At 41.0% G+C, this 25,855-nt stretch overlaps 1 protein-coding gene across 4 annotated transcripts; it reads right to left on the reverse strand.

The window, feature by feature from the left end:
• Positions 1 to 1,035: 1,035 nt before the first annotated feature.
• ttyh1 (tweety family member 1) lies at positions 1,036 to 25,681 on the reverse strand. Of its 4 annotated transcripts, none has more exons than XM_077598090.1 (15): positions 25,200 to 25,681; positions 19,406 to 19,571; positions 15,706 to 15,935; positions 13,399 to 13,510; positions 11,893 to 12,227; positions 10,231 to 10,326; positions 10,058 to 10,130; positions 8,451 to 8,526; positions 8,238 to 8,293; positions 7,761 to 7,853; positions 7,334 to 7,426; positions 6,827 to 6,966; positions 5,922 to 6,083; positions 3,330 to 3,408; positions 1,036 to 2,423 (listed from the first exon to the last, which is right to left on the reverse strand). In XM_077598090.1, exons 2-15 carry the CDS (start codon positions 19,538 to 19,540, stop codon positions 2,340 to 2,342), a joined length of 1,764 nt encoding a protein of 587 aa, XP_077454216.1. In that variant the 5' UTR covers positions 19,541 to 19,571; positions 25,200 to 25,681; the 3' UTR covers positions 1,036 to 2,339. The 4 variants fall into 4 exon arrangements, with proteins under 4 accessions (XP_077454216.1, XP_077454219.1, XP_077454217.1 ...); XM_077598093.1 differs by having other exon boundaries at positions 6,023 to 6,083; positions 25,200 to 25,676; XM_077598091.1 differs by lacking the exon at positions 3,330 to 3,408 and having other exon boundaries at positions 25,200 to 25,680.
• Positions 25,682 to 25,855: the final 174 nt, after the last annotated feature.

Consider the following 25,855-nt stretch of genomic DNA (forward strand, 5'->3'; position numbering starts at 1 on the left):
CTTTTGTGTTTACTTTCTATGCACCAGGTTTTTTTGGGGGGGACTGATTTTGCGCATGCATTACGGTGTTAGATTGTTGTTTTCCAACCCGTTTTCAAAGGGTAGAAAATATTTATATTTCAAATTTTTCAAAGTTAAATTAATGCACTATTTCTAAATTTGGATGAGTAACGTGTGCTATGTGGCTTTTTTTTTTGAGTTGGTTTAAAAGCACTTAAAAGATGCCGTGGGTGACTTTTCTACTGTTTTGCGTCCTAGCGTTGAGCGTTAACGTCATTTAAGAATTGACAATATCAGAAAGGAAAAAAAAATGGCCGATCCTAGATTTCTTATTGATCTATGCATATCCATAAAAAAATGAGTGTCTGTTCGTGACTCATTGACTGACATTTATAATGTTGAAATGTTGTATTTATAATAAAGTTGGTTGTTGTTTTAAAACTTCTGGCTGTTTTATTTTGTGGATGAGGTATGTGAGAATATAATAATTTTTTTTTAGAATGCAAATTAAAAATGTACCGGATTTTGTGGACTATAAGTCACACTTTCTTTCTCTATTTGACTACCGACAGAATGTTATGTTGTTTTTTTACTATATTTGAGTGCAAAACTGTTATATTTGCCTATTTAGTATGCTGGTATTCATTTTACTATTATTACAATGTGTTTCTGATTTTAAAAAAATCTATAAAAATGCGATACTCTAAAAAAAAAAAAAATCAAATGCGGCATACTCTGAATTCTTTTAATACGGATTTTTTAATGTAACATACGATTTTTAAGGCAACTTTTTTTAAATGCGACCCAGTACTTCATTTTTTAATGCGCTATTTAATTTAAAATTCAACATACTCTTAAATTTTTTATGCGAAAAATGCGGTACTAATTACAATTTAAAAAATTGTGTAGTGACACATATATTCACGTGTGCGTTATAATTAAGTATTATTTATACTCCAGTGCACGGTATAAAAATGGTCAGCACCCACCGCAGATTTTTCTCACATTTCCAACTTAAATGAGTGAGTACACATCTAGTGTCAATCTTATTGTCTTTTTTTTAAATTACTCTTTATTATTCATATTAGACTCTTGAGTGTAAAAGGATGCCATTCAAAAGGAGCATTGTACAAACTCAATTGGACGGGGTTATAACACAATCAAGTGAAGGGGGAATGTGTGTGTTAAGGGGGCGGGGCTTCAATCTTCATCTCCAACATAACCAATATACACAAAAACATTTTGGAGACCCAAGTTTGTGCTATGTGGCGGATACAAAAAGTCTACACACCCCATCTGTCACTCAAACAGAAGGCGATGGACTTTTTACAACCACTTTTTACGTTCACTTTTATTGCTTTGCCTTAGCTCAGGGGTAGGGAACCTATGGCTCAAGAGCCATATGTGGCTCTCCGCTAACCTGTGAGCTAAAATATATATATATTTTTTCACTCATACCTTTGTTAATTAGCAAGAGCGTAACAATGTCGTCAAAAGAATTCAGACTATTTTTGTACTTTAAAAGTGGTGAAACGACTAAAAACAATGCACATTTTTATGTATTTTGACTTTTAAATTCCGAGTAAACCTCTGCAGGAATAATATTGCCAAAATATGAATTGTTTATGGCTCTGTCCGTCAAAAAAAAGGTTCCCGACCCCTGCCTTAGCTGCGTGGAATTTGTTTTTGTTTTTTAAAAGAGGCTCTCTTAGCCTACAACTGTGCTTATTTTCTTATATTATGCATGTATGCAATGAGTATTATTCCCATATAGACAGTGAGATATATATATATAATACCATAAGGTCATACACAGAAAGTACAGAATTACCAACTATAAAAAGTAAGAATAAAAAATGTATACCAAGTGGGGGAGGGGGGACTGCATAACCATTGACAGAAAAAAAATGTGCTTTGTTGCTACGTGCCAGTGCTTTTTCTACAACGATTTCATATTTGTTTATATATATATATATATATTATATTATATAAAACAACTTTCGAAGAAACGGGTGACACAATGAAGAATATAAAACGACATAACGTAGTCACGTCAATACCATTCTCCACTTCCCTCACCACTGTTCACAGTTTACACAGTTTTGGACAAACGGGGGGGGAGGGTTCGATTTCGCATCCTACCAGTGCGAGCCGCAGTCCTTTTCCACTTTTGCTTTTTTTTTTTCCTCATAAGTGCTTTTAATAATTGAGAATTATATAATACTCGGTGGCACCGACGTTCTATGCGACACTAAAGCCTTCCTTTTTTTTAGGATTAGTTTCCGTTGTTTTGAAAGTGTCCGTTCGTATGAAAACTAAACATTTGCTAAAAATAGTTATCAACGTGAATACAGGTTTCTTGAATGGGCGGGGTTTGGGTGTGATTGACTTCCCCCGTAACCAGTCAGCATGCTGGGAGAATACTGTGGAGAAAGAGCATAAATGGGTTATTTCAATACACTTGATGTCATCTGTGCAATTTTATGATATTTTGTAGAATTGACACGGGTGTCCAAACCACAGCCTGCGGGCCAAATGTGGCCCAGATGTGATTCCAGTTGGCCGTTTCATTAGCATTCATTTTCAAAGAATATGTTGTGAATAATTGATCATAAATTAGACTCGCTGCGTCCGTACATGTAAAGATACGTAAAATATAACCATTTTAATCTGACATTTTTATGACATTTTGGCAAAATCTTGCCGAATCTTGTAACATTACGCCTTTAATCTTGTAATATGATTTTTTTCTAGTAAATTATGATTTGAGTCTGGTAATATAACCATTTTAATACCGTGATATTATGACATTTTGCCATAGTTTTACTGAGGATTTTTTTTTAAATATGACTTGTAATATACTAATTTAATCTCGTACCAATCCGATTTTTTCGAAATATGATTTGTAATATACTAATTTAATCTCGTAACGATCCGATTTTTTTCTCATAATATTATTACGATTCAATCTTGTAATATAACCAATTTAATCCTGTAATATTACAATTTGAATCTCGTAATACACCATTTTTTCTCATATTATGACTTAAATCTGGTAATATAACCATTTTAATCCCTTAATATAATAACTTGCATCTCACAATATTACGATTTTGTGCTCGCCCTATGACCTTTAAATCAAAATATGACTTTAATCTTGCACTAAAGTGACTAATTTCACATCACGTCGCATTATATGATTTTTTTTTCCCCGTACGTAGTCCATTTTTTTGTCTCTTTTTTCTTTGTAATTGGAAAAAGATTGGCCACGCCTACGCTAGTGATGGTCAGGATGAGAAAATGGCACAGACGAGAACAGAGGAACTCACAGAAGGGGGTGGGGACTGCCTGTCAGTCAAAGGGAGGCTCTCATAGCCAGGGTTGCCATTGGAGGAAACGTTTGGAGTCCTGCGTAGAGAGTAGAAAAAGACAAGGGAAGGAAAAGGAAGGAAGGAAGGAGGAGACGACAGGACAAGATGGATGGAAGATGAAAAAGACACGTCCAGAAAAGACGGGTGGCGGTGGGTCGGGGGTCCACGATGGGTAAAAGGGAAGAGGGAGAATCAGCGGTTAGACATCAAGCGCACAAAACATGTCTCTCTCACACACACACATACACACACACACTTTCTCTTTCTGTCACTTTCATTTAAGGCCAAAAAGTCGTCGTGATGTGTTCAATGAAACTCTGGAAAAGTGTTAGTGCAACTTAGCTTGTTAGTGTACAAGCCAATGTGGGATTTAGAGCAGTAGATTGTAGTGGATTTTTCTAGTTTTATCGTAGAGGACATTGTGCATTATTGTTATGAGATTGCACATGGCTATGACGTGGGACCGTCCGTCTTCCGTGCTAAAATTAGGATTAAAACTGTTGGAGCATTTTGTTTACATGCTTCTGTGACATGCTGAAGTGTTTATCGGTATTCGATTATTGATGCCTTGATCCACATGGCAAGTGTGACGTGTTAAAGTGTATGTCGTGTTCGATTGTTGATGCCTTATGCAAGTGGCTTGACCAACACGGTACGCTACCTTCGGCCGCCATTACCGTTACCATTATTAGTAGCGTGTCTGTCTATGACGGTCATAGCAAGGAATTTATGTTATTGATATTTCATTGTTTACCCTGTTGAATAATTGAGAAGGACTTCTCGAAGTTGTAAAAAGATAAAACAAGTTACGACCATATATTGAACGGGTGTAATGGTACATAATCTTTTGGGTTCTAACGTGTTGCTAATATAAATATATATATATATATATATATATATATATATATATATATATATATATATAGGTGTAATTGTATATTATGGGGTTTTGTGTTGATTAAGATATCAGTAAAGCTGCATTGAGAAAGCAACAACGAATCACTATAGTGATTATTTCTCCCTGTGTTTCAAGATAAAATGCAGGGAGCAACACTTCATATCCTTCTTTTGCGTCTGTGAACGGGGGCAGTCGCTTAGTTTGTAGTACCAACAAAAGTTTTTCACTTTTAGTTTACAAGTACAACTAAATATTTAAAGTGGAATGAGTACATGTTACAAGCAGCTACTTGTTTTTCCACACACACAGTTTATCAAAGATTAAACACACTCACACAATTATTTATATATTTTTTTCTTTGACAAATCGGCGTTACTGGTTTCCGACTCAGGGATTGGCCGCCGCGGATGCTAATGTTTTGGACGTCTACTCGGGTGCAAAATGGAAAATAGCATTGGATCGTCAGAATCTAATCGACATTGAAAACACATCTTTGTATTTTTTGCTTATCACAAAGTAAATGAAAAAAGTCAAAAATAAGCATTTATGTGTTACTGACATGACACTTTTTAAGCAATTTTATCCAATTTCAAATGTGTGATGAGATTCATACCTGTCAACTTCTAGGTTTTTTCCGTATTTTATACATTTTTTGATCATTTCAAATTGTGTACGCCATATAACAACATTTGGACAGATTTTTTTATGTTTATTTATTTACTTACTAGTACGTTTTTTTGCAAATCGGATCTCATTTTGGCTCTAATCTGGATGGTCTCGGTCACTGTTAGCACTTATTTAGTCCATAAAAAAGGCGCACTGACTGATTGGGTGCTACGTCCACAAATTTGAGACTTTTAGGTGCAACCTAAGTGAGTAAATAAATGCCCCGTTGCATTAGTACGGTTTATTCTCGCTTAATAAGGGGAATTCCCTGAGGTTGACAACAGGTATGGAGATTTTTTTTGTTAAACTGTATGTACTTGTAGACCAAATATGTAAAAATGTCTTAAAAACACTTGAAAAATGTAAATGCTCCAACAGTTTTCCATTGTGGGACTCAAACAAGATGTTAGAAGAGCAAAAAAAAAAAAGTCAGGAAAGATCACAGTGAAAGGACAAGTGATGAAGAGTGATACGGTAAAACTTGCGGACCGTCGCTGGGGTTTTCTTGCCAATTTGCCAGGCCCCCCCCCCCCCCCCCCCCCCAAAAAAAAAGCGGTGGTGTTGCTAGGCAAAGTCGGTGACGGCCCGATATTAAATCAACGAGGACCTACGCGGTCTATCCTTAAACCACCGGAGACGACGGACGTACGGACGGACAGACACACGGGCAGACGGACGGACGGACAGACAGACGGACAGACAGGCCTCTGCAGTTGCGTCCGCTCTTCTGTCTACACTGTCGTCCATGTTGACCTGTCTGTGTGTCTGCTGGCCCTGCGGTTGTGCGTGCGTGCGTTCGAATGTCGACCCGTTAGCCCACGGCGACGGGCGCCCAAATCCGCTTTTGATTTTGGACGTCCGTCGCCGTCGCCATGTGTGTGTGTCCTGATGTGATGTGGACTGCCCTGCGACAACTGGAAGCTTCTGTCTGTCTGTCTGTCTGTCTGTCTTTCTGTCTGCGTGTCCGTGTGTCTGGTGTTACTCACGGGAGGGGCGGCGCGCTAGAAAAGGGGGGTGTCCACCCGGCCCCCGGGTAATTATAGAAGGGGGCCCCGCGTTGAGACCCAGAAGCCGTCTGTCTACGTGCCTGATGGGAGGTGAAGGGGTCCTCACTTTCGCTGTCCGAGTCCTCGTACTCTTCCGAATCGCTGCTCCAACGGCGGCCATGGAAGACAGAAAGGCGGACGCGTGTGAGGACGGACGGACGGACGGAACGCCAACAAGATGGAGAATACTGGATTTTTCCGGATTACCAATAGCTCCTTTTCTCTCTTTCTGTTTTTTAGCGAGGCAAGGTTATCTACGTGTCAACGTTTTGAACCTTAGCGCCACTACGGGAGGACAATTTCAGGCTAATTTGACCGATTTGAACAATAAAAGTGGAAGTACGGTTTGCTAGCATGTTGCTAGCCAGGCTTATTGGACACGAAAATTTTAGCATTTGCTAGCATTATTTGACACAAAAATAATTTTAGTGTTTGCTAGCATGCTGCTAGCCAGGCTTATTTGACACGAAAATAATTTTAGCGTTTGCTAGCATGCTGCTAGCCAGGCTTATTCAACACGAAAATAATTTTAGCGTTTGCTAGCATGCGGCTGGTCAGGCTTATTTGACCAGAAAATAATTTTAGCGTTTACTAGCATGCTGATAGCCAGGCTTATTTGACCAGAAAATAATTTTAGTGTTTGCTAGCATGCTGCTAGCCAGGTTTATTTGACACGAAAATAATTTTAGCGTTTGCTAGCATGCTGCTAGCCAGGCTTATTTGACACAAAAATAATTTTAGCGGAGAATAATTGAATGTTTAGTGCCATTAGGAAAGGGCAAGTTAAGCTAGCCGTAGTGTGCTATGACCAAGATGCTATGTTAGCATGCTAGCACGGTATTCACCTGGGAAAGCTCCTCCAGGCGCCAGGCAGAGAGCAAAGAATGGCAGTGAAGGCCAGAGCCGAGAGGAAGGAATAAAGGGAGAGGTAGAGCAGTCCTTCCATTCCGTCGTAGCACAAGCCTTTCAGCGAGTCGATGTAGTCCTGTGGGACACACGGTGAATTCCAATCAGTCTCAAGGTGGCTGCCTGGCCAATGACCTCTTGGCAAAACGCTGGAGCTCTATTTTCTTCCAACCACTGACAATAAGAACACTTACTTGTATTGCTTTTCACCGCTGAAAAGGCACTATAAATTAAATACGGTACAGTAAAATCTCCCTGGAATCATCTTCTATGGGACGTCATGAGTTTCAACTATGCAGAAGCAAACCGTTCTCAAAAACATTTTCATTGCAATGCTTTAATAGCTGTGGCTCTGAGTGAGGTTTTATTAGTCTTTGATCGGATTAAATATTGAAATTTTCTAATTGTAAAGTGGTAGCTTGGTGTTATTTTATTATCCTTCTCACCTTGTTGAGGCCTCGGCAGTTCAGCAGCGCCACCAGCTGATGGAAGTTGCCCTCTGTGCTGTTAAGGATCTGTTGAACATCCCTGAGTGATTTCTGTGAGGAAGGTGTGACGTTAGATTAGATAAGATTAGATAACTTTATTCATCCCGTATTCGGGAAATTTCATTGTCACAGGAGCAAGTGGGTGAGGATGCAGAAATAGGAAAGGCATTTTTAGACATAAATAAATAGGTCATAAATAAATTAGTAAATAAATAAATACATAAATAAATATATAAATAGATAGGTTTGTTGCTGGAAAAAAATGAATATATATATACATACATACTCCAGTGCGACTTATGTTTTTTTCCTTCTTATGAATTTTTTGGCAGGTGCAACTTATAGTCCAGAAAATACAGTAATCGTAAGGACTTTTCCAACTTACTTCGGCTTTCGGGAACTGCGTGAGGGCGTTGCGTTCCACGCTGGAAAGATGGCTGTGGATGTTGGAGAGCGCCCTCTGTGACTGAGTCAGGAGCTGAAGACAGAGTTTGATAGGAAAATGAGGATGAAGAAGGTCAGTAGGGTCATACAAAAATACAATCATTAATAAGGGGAGCAATTGGCAGAGGTATGCATTCGTATTACGCATTGATTGTCATTGACACAGAGAAGTTCATTTCATTTCAAATGGGAGGGATGGCAGCGAATGAATAAATGTGTAGTAGCAGTGGTGTTTAAGGTACGTTTTCATTAGTGGAATACATCAAAAATAGTTTTGATTGTAAATGTATGTCAAAAACAATACAATAATTTATGTCAAGTAATTTTTTCCCAAATAACAGCAACACTCTTGAGTTTTTTGTTGAAAGTCGTTGCCGTGGTAACCTTGTCCGGATGGATTCTATTCTAGTCAACGTACCTGCTGGAACGGGCTATTCATGCGTCGACTGCAGGTCAGGTAATAATCCAGCACATCTGAGTGGGAAAACAAAGAGCCACAACACAATGGAGGTCGTGTGGGATTATCAAGCATCGCCATAAAGCGATCTGCTGATGTGGCGGCAAAACAACAAGAGCGACGACAACAGCAGAGTGGCCGTGCAAAAAATACAAATAAATAAATAAAGGCTACCTGAACTGGTCCCTGTGTTGAAGTTGGTGGAGTTGAGCACAAACACGTTGGGATCGGTGCAGAAGTCACTGAGGGCCTGAAAAGGGAGATGAAAAAAGGTCAAACAAAGAACCATATAGATGTAATATAGCGTATAGTTCACATTTCAATTTTAACTTTCTCGGGCCGCACAAAATGATGCGGTGGGCCAGATTTGACCCCCGGGCCGCCACTTTGACACCTGTGTACTGCCAACCAATAAATGTTTTGTAGGTTTCTGTATGTTAGAGAAAATCCTCGATACGCCGAGGACGTGAAACTTGAACCGTGAAATGGCGAGGGAACACTGAATTAACCACTCAAATCTAATAAAAATAGAAACTATTAAACTACCAAACCTCCCAAATTTCCTGAAAGGTTCCATGTTTTACTGCCCCCTAGTGGCCAACGTGCGAAAAAATCCAGAGTAGCGCAACGACCATCGACTTGATGCAGAAAATGGAAGCAAAATTTGTCGTTTCCATTTTATTTAATGATATCACTGCTGTATTCTTTTACACTACAACTCTTAAATTAAATAAATTAAATAAATTTGGTGAAGAAAATATATTTGTCGACAAATGTTAAAAAGTCATGCGATTCCCTGAAAACGACAAGATTGACCCCGATTTCCGATCCAATTAAAAAAAAACGTATCCATCGTCGCTTTTCCGATTGAACCGATGCATGTCCGCCACAAGAGGGTGCCATCGTCCCAGAGAGAGACAAGCACAGCGCTCCCTTTGTTTCCTTCTCAGTAGCCAAGGACAGAGCGTCTCTGTGTGGACTAAGAGGCCTTTGGGACGGCTCCGCGTGGTACAAAAAGAGCAGCGGAGCAGAAAAAGAAAAAAAAAAGAGCCACAATTTGGCCTCTTTGCGCATTCTTCCGCGGTGGAAAAGCCGCAAACGGACATGGCGCGTTACCACATCCTCCCGTTTGCGAGTTTGGCCCTCGCCCATTTGCCCTCCGGCGGCGTGGCCTTGGGATCAAACGCGAGCTTCTCCTTCCTTTCCCGCTCTCCGTCTCGTGTCTTAACGTTTCCGAGCCAGGCGCCCACGCGTCCGCCGTAGCGCTCTTGTTCGCAGACGCCGCTTATGCGCACGCGTCTTGAATTTTTAATCTCTGCCCCATTTTTCGGGCTTTTTTGGGGGATCTGCCGTCACTGCGGCGCTCCCTCGGAAGTTGTACCTTCCACACGATATGTGCGGATGCTGTTTACACGGTCGAGATGGAAAAATGAAGCGAAAGAGGGTCTTTTTTTGGACATTGATGGCGATAGACGTCCAATCTATTAGAACTGGGAGGGCTGAGAGCGAATGAGTCCTAGTTCTGATGGATTGGATGTCTACTAGTGATAAATAACAGCATATCTTTTTAATATGCGATTTATCTAAAAAGAAAGTTTGTCATTCCAAATGTCGAAAATGACTACCGTATTTTCACGAATATACAGCGCATCATATTTTTAGCTGCAGTGTCAGTAACGAGTGCTATTTCTGTATTTGATACACACAAAGGACGCACCGTTTTTATGGACGCAGCCAGGCATGGCATATATATATTTTTAAGTATTATGGAGCCTACTCACCACAACTGTGGCCGTCTCCAAACCCAGCGAGCCCCAACTTAGAAAGAGAGCAAGCCACGCCAGCACCGTCATTCTGCACCAAAAAAATAAAAAAATAAAAACACACACACAAACACACATCGTAAAAAAGCCTCTTGTGGACAAAGAAGCCAACGCGTGGAAGGTTTACGTACAAAATGAGAAGCCATCGCGCTTGCTTGGCCAATCCCAGCAGGATGAAGAGACACACGATGAGGTCGAGCAGCAGCAGCATGACGTATGACAACCACCTAAAAACAACCCAAATTAAAAAACAACAAAGAATGTTCCTTTTCCCCTATAAATCAGGCACACACATCACTTCCTGACATCAAGAATGTTGTGGGGTGAGGACGTTTGGGGGCTCAAGCCTCCTCTTTCCCGGACTGTGTGTTTGTGGTTTATGTGAAGATGTCATTGATTAAGCTTCAAATTTGACATGGAGGCGTAAAAGTTAGTATAAAAAGTGTATCGAGCCAACTAGATGACGTCGATGAACTAAATCCATTGGAACTGGGAGGTGGGCCCTCGGAAGGGTGGCAGGGGGGTGCTTGAGCCTAACCCAGCCAAGTATGGAGCCTGAATCACAGACTATAATCATGGCTAAGGGCATTTTAGAGTGTTAACCAGCTAGCCTAGCGTGCATGTTTTTGGAATGTGGGAGGAAAAGGGAATACCCGGAGACAACCCACTAAAGCCCGGGGAGAACTTTGCAAACTCTACACCAAGGGTGTCAAACTCGGGTTGGTTCGCGGGCCGAAATAACATCCACTCGATTTCATGTGAGCCGGACCATTTTAGATATAATATTTAGATTTTTTTTTTTATTGGATTACAAGAACTGGATCAAAAGCCCTAAATATTCAGTTTTTTATAGATCTAAAACTGATTATTTGAACCTTTTTTTTGTTAGTAAGGGAAAACATCTAATAATCATTTGTTTTTCATTTCAAATGGAATTTTTTTAAAAATTATATTCAATATTAAAGTGGAAAACCGAAAATATTTTTATATATTTATTTTTACATTTTACAAAATGCTTTTGGACCTAAAAAACACCAAAAGAAAAAAATGGATTCTTCATTTGAATTTGATCCTAAAACAGAAAGTTGGCACTCATGATTTACTTACTCGGGCCGCACAAAATGATGCGGCGAGCCAGATTTGGCCCCCGGGCCGCCACTTTGACACTTGTGCTCTACACGGTGAGGACCAACCTGGGATCGAACCCACGACCCCAGAACTGTGAGGCCGCAGGGCCACTAATATGTACACACACACACACACATATATATATATATATATATATATATATATATATATATATATATATATATATATATATATATATATATATATATATATATATATATATATATATATATATATATATATATATATATATATATATATATGTATGTATGTATGTCTATGTATGTATGTATGTATGTCTATGTATATATATATATATATATGTATGTATTTATATTTATATATATGTATGTCTATGTATATATACGTATGTATGTCTATGTATATATGTATGTATGTCTATGTATATATAGATATATACATATACACAAACAATTGTACCCATTAGGGGTACCCGGAGGAAACCCACACAGGCCCGGGGAGAACATCCAAATTCCACACGTGCACCGACCTGGATTTGAACCCAGGACCCCAGAGCTGTGAGGCCGACGTGCTAACCACTCATCCGCCGGGCCGCCGCGTCATCACAGTTATAGTTTTAAAATGAATGTAAGAGTTCAAGCATTCCATTTGGCAAAAGTTGAAAAAGAAACTCAAGTAAGTACCTGTAGTCTTCGTTCATCATTAAGGTGTTGGCCGCCCAGCCAGGAGAAAAGGGGCCGGGCAAGAGCCCGCCCGAGGGCGCCAGGGTGGGGGCCACCGAAGGCGGCACGGGGGTCAAAGGGATGATGGAGGCCCCGCTGACGGCGCTGTCGTTGAGCCCCGCCTCCAGGCCGGAACGGGCCACCGAGATGGAGGAGAGCAGGCTGATGACGTTCTCGGATAACCTCCGGCAGTTGCGCGTGGAAACCAGGAAGGGCTTGCTGCCCATAAACATGTCCTCCATGGTGGTCAGGGGCCCCGAGACGGACAGCTGCAGGCTGTTGATGGTGTCGGAGATCTGAAAAGGATGCGAGCGCAAAACCACTAAGTGGGGATGCCGTCAAAGTGCGCTCCGATTTGCACTCAACTTTTTTTTCAGTCTCGACCGCAAACGCTACTCCACTTTTGGCCGTCTCCGGATACGTTCGTTTATGTACAAAAGGATTGATTTTTCCTGACTTGAAGGCAATGAATGAGGATTTCTCCTCTTAGAAGAGGGGTTTTATCTTATTAATGATTTAAAATGTATCCTACTGGACGCGTGTAGCGCCGTCAATGGCGGTCAATGAGTTAAATGAGGGCGCTATAAAAGCAGGGGTAGCGAACAAGTGAGACACAAAGAGCCAAAAATGTTGAACTGTGAGAGTCAAAGACGCCCACCTTACTTCAAAAGCATCATAAAAAAATCAAATCTGCCAAATAATTTTTTATAGGTATTTTTATGATTTGTTTTTAATGGGCTTTGATGAATTTGAGTGTGTTTTAGAGATAAAAATAAAAGAAACATGAAATGCGGCAAAGAGCCACAGTATATGTATATAAAATATGCTAAGAAGCAAAGAGCCGCATTTTGGCCGGGAGCCGCATGTGGCTCGAGAGCTGCATGTTAGCCACCCCTGCTACAAAGGGTTAATAGAGTAAAAAAAAAAACAATTTCTTTAAAAAGGGCACATTGGCTTGGAGATCTTATTTTCCATTCATTCATTCAGCCGCCCCTCCCAGTCAAAATGGTTCGGACGTCTATCGCTGTCAATGGAGTTGACCCAGTGCCATAATGGTGAAACATAAAGGTTTTTTTTCCATTATTATTCATAGTATTGAACACATTGCCTGCCATTGACAAAAAATGCCTCATGTTAAAGAACATTCATTCGGAATTCGACGTCCAGAGCCGTCGCCGAGCGCCCCGAGAAGGGTTCAAATGGGATTAAAACCCCTAATTTCAGTACACCGACTGGATTAGACTGACCTGTAACATTAGCAGCACGCTTTGGAAGGAGGACAATTAGCAGCGTGACACACTAACCACTGTTTGACCAATGGGGGGGAATCAATCAGACAGATTTGTATGCCACACACACACACACGCACACGCACACGCACGCACACACACACACGCACACGCACGCACACACACACACACGCAAAGGAAGCTGCATGACATTTCCCTCGCACGAAGCGGCACTCACCAGCAAATCGATGGAAGCTAGCGTGTAATTGGCTGTGAGAAGAGACGAGGTCAACTGATACATCCCATCATTAGCCTCGCTGTTGCCATAGAAACCGATGCCTATGGCAACACTGCAAAAGAGGAGGGGGGGGGCGGGGGACAGGCGAAAAGACTGTGAGAGAGCAGAGGCGTGAATATTTGATTGTACATTTGACGGCGGGCGAAACGTGCGATGGCGCATGCTCGGACCCGAGGACGAAACGCGCCACGTCCGCCGGAGCGCCGTGTTTACACACGCTTCGCTTATTCAAATATTCAGATTAAGACTGGGGCCAGATGTTCGTCAAATCCCCCCCGAGCAGAGAGGAATGGTAGGACCCAATCCCCCGTATAAGGATGTGACCCAGATTAGAAAGCAGGAGGGGGAAAAGGGAGGAAACCAACGTCTGCGTTCTGCGTGGCCAATGCGGGCTGGGCGCTTTTTTTTTTTTTTTAATTTTTTTCTCTCCCACCAAAAAGGCTGCCATCTGCATAGAAAAGCCGGTTTTGTGTCAACAAGCTATTAATTGTCCAATGGATGTGATAATGGATGATGACAATGTTGCCACTGTCCACCAGGGGGAGACGTGGAGAGGGTGGGCGGTTTTATGATCGTGTATGTTCAAGCAGATTATGATGGTGTTTGTTTTAGTTTTAATTTGCTTATGCGTGAAGAGAAAATATCTGAAATGCGTGGGTGTCCAATCATTTAGGAATGGTCATTTATAGGAGTCCCTCATTAAGGGTTAATAATGCCAAAATTTGGAAATATTAAGATTTTAAAGCGTTTATTTGTGTTGGTTTAAAGTGCAGTAATCCCTCGAATAGCGCGGCTTCACTACATCGCAGATTTTTTATTTATTTTTATTCGAATATGATATATGCTGCAGTTATCTTTTTATGTGATGATTTTGGGGGGAAAGTTATGTCTGATTCAGCCTTGGAAGGGTCTTTTGGAATGTTTCCACCTTATCAAAAGATGGCATTTGAACACGCGTGCAGATCTTTTAGATGTCCGGTGCACAAACACGACTAGCGTGAGAAATATGGCGTTTGTTAAAAGGTCATGAATTAAAGTGCCGCTGACATGTCAGAGAGTATTTGATCCGCGGAGTTAGAGAGATTGGATTGAAACGGAGCCACAATCCACAGTGCTTTTCATTGTAAAATAAAGCAAAGTAGTCCAATATGCCAGCTTTTGTTTACGTCCAATATGTTCGCAATGGCATTTTGGCGTCATTTCAAAATAGAGGCCATTCAATTTTTAGTGATTTTTCAGAGCAGTTGATTTGTTACAGTATGAAGTGCCATGTTGTAAATTTCTCCAGCTAAAAAAAATCTGGAGTTGTTATCAAACAAGATTAAAAAAAATAATAAAAATATTTTTTTCTATTATCTTGCCCGGACGTGACTTTTTAAAATTACTTATTTATACTTTTATTGGGAAACACGCACTTTGTGGAGTAGCACCATTAATTTCGTTTTTAAAAATTCTGGAGTTGTTATCAGACAAAAAAATAATATAATATAATATATAATATAATAATAACAATATAATATATAATATATTAATAATATATTATATAATATATTATATAATATATAATATAATAATAATAAAATATATAATATAATAATATAATATATAATATAATAAAACATAAAAATAAAATATGTTTTCTATTATCTAGACTTTTTAAAATTACTTATTTATATTTTTATTGGGAAACACACACTTTGTGGAGGAAGCACCACTAATTTCGTTTTAAAAAATTCTGGAGTTGTTATCAGACAAAAAAAGAATATAATATAATATATAATATAATATATGATATAATAATAAAATATAAAATATGATAATAATATAATATAAAATATAATAATAATATAATATATGATATAATATTATAATATATAATATAATAATATAAGAAAAAATAACATGTTTTTTCTATTATCTTGACTTTTTAAAATTACTTATTTATATTTTTATTGGGAAACACGCACTTTGTGGAGTAGCACCACTAATTTCGTTATACGCAGTTGTTGTATAATGACAATAAAGGCTTTTGACTTGATTAAGTTTGAACAAAGATTTTTATCGACCGCTACGGTACGAAATCTTATAAACATTTGTTGCGTTGTAGATCAAATAATAAAGAGTTTTCCGTATAAAAATGGTCAAATACGAAGAAAAAAAAACTAACTCTCTGACCATTAGGCTGAGATAATATTAAGTAATGTTTTCCCATTTTGTAGCATCACCACCATTTGCGATTTTTCTCACCAGCACAACGTGACGGACGCCACGGCCACCCACGTGACGCAGCAGATCCCCCGGCCCTTCTTGCCGCCGTAGCCGTGACCGGCGCTGCCGTCCTCGTCCTCCTCCTCCTCTTCGGATCCCTCGCCGCGGTCGCCGCGGTGACAGCAGCAGTAGTGTATGAGGAAGGAGAGAATCACCAAGAGGGAGATGACCAGGGCGATGGCCGACGCGCTGGACAAGACCAGCAGGGTCTGAGGAAGAGGGTTGACACAAAATGCAAAATGTTAGCGGGGCGCCTTTGATTGCGTTTGGAAAAGATATTCAAACGGGGAGTCACGCAGCGTCTCGTGGAATGTCATTTACAGCGCCGCGGATGTAAAAAGGGAAATGATGCTTTTGTAATTCAGCACGCATTCGATAGTTCAACTCATTTCCTCGTATTAATAAACGTGTCCGTCATCATCATAATTTGTCCCGGCGGTTCTCAAAAAGCTTTGGTTTTCGGAAACAGTTGGCGGATTTTACAAACTGGAATTCGGAAGCCGCTAAAGAATGCACAGTGGGGAAAAATAAATATATAAAACTGGTCAAACTGGTGTATAAGTCGCATTTAATTTATCAAAAAGCATGAATAAATATTAAAGGTTGAAGTAATAAGTATACAGTCATACCTCTACTTACGAATGTCTCTCAGTACGAAAGTTTCATGTTACGAAATTTTTATATGCAAATGAATGACTCGAGATACGAAAAAGATCCAAGTTACGAAATCCCCCCAAAAATAAATGCATTTTCTTATCCATTATTTTATTTTGAATTCCCCTTATTAAGCGATTAAAAACTAAAAATGCAAGGTTTGTGCATTTTCACACACACACATAGGGCCCACATAAAAGTCTAAAATGTACTACAAAGTAGACGGCTTTCATCCCTGGTAGAACGGGCTTGTAGTTTTAGAATTTTCCAGTTACAAAAAAAATTCAAATGAATTTCGTAAGTAGAGGTACGACTGTACAGTGGTACCTCTACATACGAGCAGCTCTACCTACGAGATGCTCGAGATACGAGGAAAATTTCGAGCAAATAATTATCTCTAAATACGAGAAAAATTTTGAGATACGAGAAAGCCAGGTGGCCAAGACATGAGAGGCTGTTTATCATTGTAGCGCACTGTCTTTTTTGCCGCATCTCTTCCGTGTATAACAGATATCTACGAGCACTGGGCAGAGCATTGCATTTTTTCAGTGTTATTTTTCCCGTCACTCAGCGCGAATGGCGATCGCTAGTACGAGGAGTAGTATATATTACTTCTTGTTGGCAAGTGGTCGTGCGTTATCCTATTGTGAGGACATTTGTGTCGATCGAGAAAGTCAGGGTGGAAGCGGGGCAAATACAGCCAACCCGGCCGGTATCAAACTTAAATACAAAATTAGAATTAAGTTTAATGTAAGGTTAGATTAAACCTATTTTTGAGTGTCTGCATCGTAATACAAGTTCATTTAAATTTGTTTGTTATTAAACGAGTGTGTTGCCGTACAAAAAGCGCCCCCTCTCCTTCCCCCCTTCGAAACCCGTATAACTTTAGTACTATTAAACCACTAGTTATGTGTTACTTTGTTAACAGATGGCGAATTAGAAGAAATAAAACATTTTTTCCAATCCAATCTCCTGTTTTTGGTGTTTTTTCAGAGGGTTGGAACAAATTAATTAGTTTTTACTTCATTTCAATGGGAAACGTTCGTTCGAGTTACGAGAAGATCGACATACGAGCTCAGTCCCGGAACAAATTAAGCTCGTATCTCGAGGTACCGCTGTATTTGGCTTTGCTGGTACGGAGAACGTGGCCGGGACTCCCGCATTTGCCACATGGGAGCCATTCAACACGCTCTCTCGTGACCGGCTCACCCACGTATCACCCGGGAGTCGGCCATGTCGCTAAGCCATATCAAGCATTTGATCGGGTCGTGTGTCATGAAGTCAACATTACTGAAATGCATTTTTATCAACGCACGTCTCCCTGTATTATCCTCTGGTCCATCTGGCCGTCTGCCACTCCCACTTTTACATCTCCCAGGCAGGCCCCTCCCATTCCTCTTTCCCTACTACCTCTCTCTCTCTCTTTCTGTCTCTCTTTTTTTTTCTCCCCCCACTCAAGCCTCTCGTTTCTTTCCATCTATCCACGGCTGAATCTCCATTAATAATGTGTGACCTACTTAAATACTTTTGAGTGCGACTCTGGCTGGCTGGCAGTGAAGCCGCTCTCAGCAAGCACCTCGCATTAGTCATTCCCTCCCTTCGCCTTCTCCGAAAACTCGGAGTGGCTTTTGTTTCGGCGTTCCCCGGGATAATTTGCACTCTCTCGCCGAGGCCAACGCCAAGCGCGTCCTCTCTTTTGTGTCACGGGATCGTCACAGGCTCGCATTGTGAGGGTTTGTTTCGGGTCGAGAATTTTCCGAGTTGGTGAAACCATGCACTTTGCACCAAAATCCAGGTCCGTGCTGCCGGTGGCAATTTGGATTTTAACGCTTAGTTGATAATAGGCTGCGCGCACGCAAAGGAGCAGGTGCAACTAAGTGACCTGGCAAAGTATGACACCAAAAAAATAAAACACGCAAATATGTCGAGAGCAGGAATGTCAAAACGATGTTTTTTTTTAATTACAAAGGGAATAAACTGTCAATATTCTTAAAAAAAAACAAAAAATCATTTTTTGTTGTTGTATTGAGTGACTTTTTTTCTTTTTTATGTATATTTTGTCATTTTTTAAGTGTATATTAAGTCCTTTTCTGTCCTTTACATTCTCACAAGGGTCGTGGGGGTGCTGGAGCCTATCCTAGACAACTCCAGGCAGTAGTCAGGGGACAGACACCCTTGAATTTAAAGACAAAGGGAATATACTGTCAATATTCTTTAAAAAAAATCATGTGTTTATTTTTGTTGTATTGAGTGACTTTTTTCTTTTTATGTATATTTAGTCATTTTTTTATGTATATTAAGTCCTTTTCTGTCCTTTACATTCTCATAAAGGTCACGGGGGTGCTGGAGCCTATCCTAGACAACTACAGGCAGTAGTCAGGGGACACCCTTGAATTTAAAGACAAAGGGAATATACTGTCAATATACATTGAGTGAGAAATGGCAGACAGAAGTGAGTTTTTTTCACGATTTATGCAAGATACGTTTTTTTCCCCTTAAATTTTATTTTTATCTGTTTATCTTTTCTCTATTTTGAAATAAATGACCGTATCGGCCGCATTGTCTTGCGTTATGGCGTTTCGTCTTGCACCTTCCACTTTCGTGCATTTCAAGTCTAATTTGTGCACATATAAGCCCTACCCTTGATTCACTCATCATTTTTTGGAGCGACAAATACTGCATACATGCAAGAAAATACGATATATGCATATATATACACATACATACACCCCACCACACACAAACAAATACTTTCCATCTTTTTCCAAGAACCAAATATTGTCGCTTGCCCTATAAAGGCTAAAAAAAAACCTGAAAAGTTCATTTAGAAAGTTAAGTTAATAAAAAAAATGACCCAAATGTGCTAGCGTGAAGCCAAAAAACCCAGCTTGAAGAATGTTTAGGGGGGGAATTTTCCAAAAATGCTTTCACTGTGATGTGACAGATTGCATGACATCCACTTTATAAAAAAAAAAAGTGTGTGCAATGGTGTGTGAGAGCTCGTTTGTGTGTGTTCTTCTATTACCTGCTGGTACTCCCAGCTGTCAGGGGCGAAGAGGTTGTCCCTCATCTGCATGCTGAGGTCCAGCCGCGGGAGAGCGTGACACATCCGCACCCACAGCGAAGGGCTATAGCTGGGCACCGTCGTCATGGCAGCCATTGTCCGCCGTCACCGGAGCCCCTCCTCCACCCTGCGGAAAGGAGAACGCGGCGTCAGGGTCGCGGGGACGAGCGGAGTCGGAGGTCCCGGCGAGGATACGTCGGATAATTTAAGAGCGGCGGCATCGCCCGAGAGATGCCGGGGTCAAGAGGTCAGGTGTACTTACTGGGAAAGAACTGGAAGGGGGCGGGGCACCTTTTTTTTTTTTACAGTGGAAGCTGCTGAGATGTTCGTTTTAAGTTCAAAGTCAAATTAAAGCCAGGGTAGTTTAGGCATAGAAGTTTGCTGGTTGTCTTATTGTGAAAATATGGAAGCAGGATACGGTTGAACTTTTTGGAGAGGAAATGAAATATGGTTGAGCATTTTTGTAACGTTATGTGTCGGTTTTAAAGCAACTTTAAATGGTGAGTGAAAAGTTAACAGAATACAGTAGCATTTGGCTGTTATTGTTTAAGAAAAAAATGAAACCGGCACAAAGGAACACTGTAAAAAGTGTTGTCTTACGATTAGGTGTATTTTCAGCAGTTTAGTGCTGAGGTAAGAAGCAAAGCTAGCCCATAACAAGTTTTAATACTGTATTAAAACTCTCTATATCACGTGGCTATTTCGGTATATCACTTAAAATCTCTAGTCCGCAGTTTTATTTTGAAGGGGATCTCTCTTACTAAGTAGTGAACTACCTTTTGCAATGTGAATTTTGCTTTGGTGTTGCTCCAATTTTTACGTTGCATTTTTCCTTTTTTTTCCTCAAATAAACAGCAATCCAGTTCCAAAAAGCTGACATGATCGAGACAAAACACTTTTGGATTTTGCATGCACAAAAATGTTTGAAACAGCTTTTTTTTAATAGTATGTATGAAACTACATAGCCTGGAATTGCCTTAAACTGTGTTTAGTACTGAAAGTTAAACATCCAAATCACGCTATATTGCGAATGAAAATTTGTGTTTTACGAAACGCCTCAACAGTCCAAACAAGAAAAATAACAGCAAGCCGTCGTATGGCTTTTATAGACCCTAGGTCACATGTGTCAAAGTGGCGGCCCAGGGGCCAAATCTGGCCCACCACATCATTTTGTGAGGCCCGGGAAAGTAAATCATGAGTGCCGACTTTCTGTTTTAGGATCAAATTAAAATGAAGAGTATAGATGTATATTAAATTTCCTGATTTTCCCCCTTTTAAATCAATAATTGTCATTTTTTAATCCATTTTTTCTGTGTTTTTAGTTCAAAAATCATTTTGTAAAATCTAAAAATATATTTAAAAAAGCTAAAATAAACATTGTTTTAGATCTATAAAAAAATGAATATTCAGGGCTTTTAATCCAGTTCTTTTAATCCATTTATTTAAAAAAAATTTAAATATTATATCTAAAATGGTCTAGCCCACATGAGATTTGGTCACCATGAATGTGGCCCGCCAACCAAACTGGGTTTGACACCCCTGCCCTAGGTCTTTGCAGTGCCACAATTGCACCAACAGGGGGAATAACCCAATTTCGTACAATAACAATACGAGAAGACGCCATTCGGGCTCTGCGTCCAGTCCTCGGCGTCTTTAAAATCCACCCAAGTGGACTCGAAATGAGGGTAAACACAAATCCGGTTACCCAACGAGGCTAACACGCAGCCCGTTCGGCGTCTGATACCAGCGTCGCCGCCTACAAAAAAAACATTTTGTACCGCGACACAGAGCTCCAATCATACTCGCATACAAAGCCGGCGTGCAACTCGCGAATTTTAGATGCCTTGAAACTAAATGTTTGATTGAACGATTTAATGGCGGCTATTATTCCAGCCAAACAAGGGTCGATATTCAGCACGGGCAAAGCATTTGGCCCTCCCCGCCGATGCGCACAGCGGGCCACGCCGTTCAATACGATCCAAGATAAAAGTTTGTATGGAGAAACGCGTCAAAGGCAGACAATTTCCTCATTCAAATTGAACAAAAGGCAGTTAAAAGCACGCAGCGGGCCGGATGGGAGCGAGCGTGAGCGCGTCTCAATCAGCTCGTTGGTGCTAATGGTTCCGGTGGCCCAACTGTCGCAAATCAATTGCTCCATTTCACTTATTAAAATGGAAGCTGATCAGCTCTTTTGTTTTTTTTCTTCCCTAGAGGACATGTAGTTGACATTGGTTTTTTTTAACTTTCCAAAAAGTTTACAGGCCCATTTTAACATTGACAGCGATAGGCGTCAAATCCTTTTCGACTAGGAGCGATCGTACGACGCTTTACCGTGTTTTCTCGCATATTAGCCGCCTCTGCGTATAAGCCGCACCCTTAAAATCATTAAACTCGTTGAATTTTACCGTCTCTCGTATAAGATGCCACCTCATTCACAATTTTCACCTCCATATTCATGGTTTTAATAGGGAGTACAAATGTTTTACTTCTTAAGAAAAATCATTGCACGTGGTATTTCTGAGATAACGTATGAATCGAAAGGATCGTCTGCTGGATTGCACAATCCGAAAGGAGGTTCCCTGCATGTGGACGAATTCAAAAAGGAAGTCATGTGAGCAGTACAACCAGGAAGTGTGTCCATAGCGGTCTAGTTTGACATCCCTAAATAAGATGGCGGCGCCCTGAGCGAGCAATGGCAGGCACAAGTGAGTTTTTTCACGTTTTATACGAAACGTATTATGAGAAACGGTGTATTTTTCCTTAAATTTCAATTCACAGACATCAAAATAAATTTGGTTTAGCCTTTTATCTGTTTAGTTTTTCTCTATTTTGAAATAAATGACCATATCGGCTGCATTGACTTGCGTTATGGCGTTTCGTGCATTTCAAGTCTAATTTGTGCGCATATAAGCCGTATATAAACCCTCAATTCGGTCATAATTTTTTGAGCGACAAATACGGTGCATATGCGAGAAAATACCGATGGATTTTGACAACTATATCAAATAACTTTGATAATGACGTCACGGCGCATGAGTGGTTTGCACCCCCGCCTCGCAGTTTCCGACCTTCCTATTTGTGTGTTTTCCCCGTGCCTGCGTGGGTTTTCTCCGGGTACTCCTGTTTCCTCCCACATGCCCCCCCCCCAAAAAAAATCACACATGGTAGGCTGGTTGAACGTTGAAAATAAACTTATGTGAGTGTGAATGACTCTTTGTCTCAGTGTGCTGTGATTGGCTGGCAACCAATTCAGAGAGTTTCCCCCGCCTGCTGCCCATAGTTAGCTGGGATAGGCCCCAGCACCCTCGTGAGGATAAGCATTACCCAAAATGAATGGGCCAAAGCATTTGAAATGCCAAAAAGCGCAATCCCATTGTGAGTTTGTTATCCCCGCCTCTATTTTCCAACGACATTCATTGATTAGCAACAGGATTTTAAGTTGCACATTCTTACGCACACCCGCACTGCATTATGGGCACGTGTGGGTAGCGAACTACGGGAATGAGTCACTAAGCAAAGCAGAGGCAGTCTGTTTACATGAGCGCCTGGCGAAATGAGCTACTGAGCATTTCCGCTGATGGGTGACAACACGGCAATAGAAGGGGTGACAAATGAGGCGCAAAAATGGCGGCCAAACGGTCAAATGAAACGGAATGAGGATCACCTGTTTGCAACGCGATCTTAACTTATTTGACTGCGAGGACTGGCAGGTTTTATTCTTTCATAGGTTGGTAGAAATGTGTGCAGTGAACGAAGGTGAGGGGAGCCACGGGAATTTACCTGGCAACAAGTGGGGCGTCATAATATTCCGGGAGAAAATTTGGAATATTACGAGATTCAAATTGAACGATAATGAAGAATAACTCAATATTGTAATATGGAAATGTTCAATATTATTGTTGCCTAATTTTAATGTCACATGACCGGAAGTTGTTTGGTTTCACGGGCACTGACTTTTGGCTGAAAACTACTTTTTTTTTTTTACATACCGTATTTTCACGACTATAAGGCGCACATAAAAGTCTTTAATTTTCTCCATAATAGACAGGGCGCCTTATAATCCAGTGCGCCTTATATATGAACCAATACTAAAATTGTTATCACAATAAAATAAAATAAATCAGTCGATAGGGTACACCATCCTCTACAGCTTTCACAACTACGGCAAGCAGCCCCCGACTCTACTATTTTCCCCGTAGAAAAAGTACTGCGCAGTGACTGCTGGGATATGTAGTTCTTTTGTCAATACACCCAATGGATTGTGGCCTGGACATCGACATCAACACAGCTTTACGAAGCGTGGAAGGCAGCGCCGGAATAGTTACACTAGCTACTAGCTAGCTACTATTTGCGAAAGGATTGTGGCCGCCTGGACGAACGTATAAAACTCAGCGTTTTCAATGACTCATTTGGACAATTGTTCAATCCGGATACAGAAAATGAGGACTTTGATGAATTTGTGGGTGATGATGACCTGAGTACATTGTAAAATGGCTAAATAAAGTACAACCCAACTCAGTTTTGATTCTGTTGCCTTTTTAAAAACGTGTTTTTAGCGTGTGTCCGTATGTTTAAACTGGTGTATGTTTTGCCATGCCTGGCTGCGTCTTTAAAAACGGTGCGTCCTTTGTGCGTGTCAAATACAGAAATAGCACTCGTTACTGACACTGCGGCTAAAAATACGATGCGCCGTATAGTCGTGAAAATACGGTAATATTAATAAATTGAAGTCATCTTAGCAGAAAAAAATTCTAAAATCAGTGGAATAAAATAGAAATAAATGACTTATTATGACATCCCCTGACAGAATGTTGTTTGCGGACTTTTAGCGACGTAAGGTCTGTGTGAAAAATGAGAATTTACGAGTTGTTGGGGCTTTCTTTTATTCCTGTGAATGAGAATGACTTTATATTGTAAATATAGGTTTTACATGAGAAGACTTTCAGCGGGTGGTGTACAAAAAAAATGCAAAAAAAGGGTGCTGTAGCTCAAAACGAAGCGAAAATGGTGAAAATGAATAAAGCAGAGTGCAGGTGGGCAGTGGACAACAGCAGCTACGCTTGTCACACGGACATGGTCTCGCCTTGTCGCTTGTTATCTTGCATTAGCAAAGACGAATAAATGCTTTTTGGAGGCCTCAAGCGAGACTCCGTGACGTCTGAATGTACAACGGGAAAGAAGAAAAGGGCCATTTTGGGAGGCGGCTAATGAGGACAAGCCGTACAACGCCAGCCTTCATCGAATTCGGCGCAGGAGACGGACGGACGGACGGACGGACGGCTAGGGCGTCGATATCCATCAAATGGCTGTCTTTTATAAACGCATATCCATTTGTGATCACGTTAAAAGGAGCTTGATGCCACATTCCTCCTTCCAAATAGAAAGCAGCACTTAAGAACAACCTTTTCGCCTGCAATTTACAGGCGGGCATTAAAGGCTTACGACATTCATTAACATGTTGTGTGTTTACGGGCTTCATCTCGTATGCAAAGCCTCGGCGGGAGTCCCCAGACCCTTTTCACTTGACATTCATCGGCGTGATCGGCGTCCTCGCACTCTCCTCCCGAAAGTGAGCGCGGTCGGTAAGTCGCCGCCAATCGGTGCCGCGGCAAGTTGACGGATGTAAAATAGACCGACTTGAAATAAACGAGCAGCATCGTTGCGGCGTTTACCGCAGGACGGGTTTGACGTGACGGCTGCGGAATTCGTATTCACGTGCCTGGCGCGATAAAATTTAAAAAAATCCATTTCTTACCTCGGACAGTCGCGTTGGAAGCCTTGTCTTGTCGTGGTCCGCCGCCGGCGAGATTTTTAGCCGCTCAAAGAAGTATAGCGCCGGCAGTCGATGCCCGATGCTCTCGCAAAAACATCCTGGGGGAGAAAAAAAAAAGCTTGAGGAGATGCCCCCCCCAAAAAACTAAAAAAAAATGGAGTCAAAATGCGTCTGGAAGGCGAGTCATTGGGTAATATTAAATAGATGATAATTGGATGCTTGACGGGTGAGAGTGGAGAGCCGCTCGTGTTGATGGATGGGTGAGGAGCTCGCAGTGAGGGCGAGCGAGCGAAAGAGCGAGAGAGAGGAGGAGAGAGAGAGAGAGAGAGAGAAAAAGAGAGAGAGAGGGGATTAAGATTGAGGAGACACCCCTCGGGGACTCTCTATCATTTCATTGTCGACGTCCAATGCCATGTTGCCTAAAGATAATGAATCTGTTAGCGGGGATTAAACGCGCGGCTTCTTATTCCGACCCCCACCCGGGATCCAATTTGACCAATCGCCACCCTGCGCGGCGGAATGAACCTTGACCAGATTAACGGGGGAAACGGCGCGGGACATTTTAGCAATCCGCTCACATGCCAAATGCAAAACAGTCCGCGGGCCGGCCAAAGAGGAGAGCTAATGTACTCGAGAGG

Source organism: Stigmatopora argus, chromosome 4, assembly GCF_051989625.1.
Source record: "Stigmatopora argus isolate UIUO_Sarg chromosome 4, RoL_Sarg_1.0, whole genome shotgun sequence".
Taxonomy (NCBI): domain Eukaryota; kingdom Metazoa; phylum Chordata; class Actinopteri; order Syngnathiformes; family Syngnathidae; genus Stigmatopora; species Stigmatopora argus.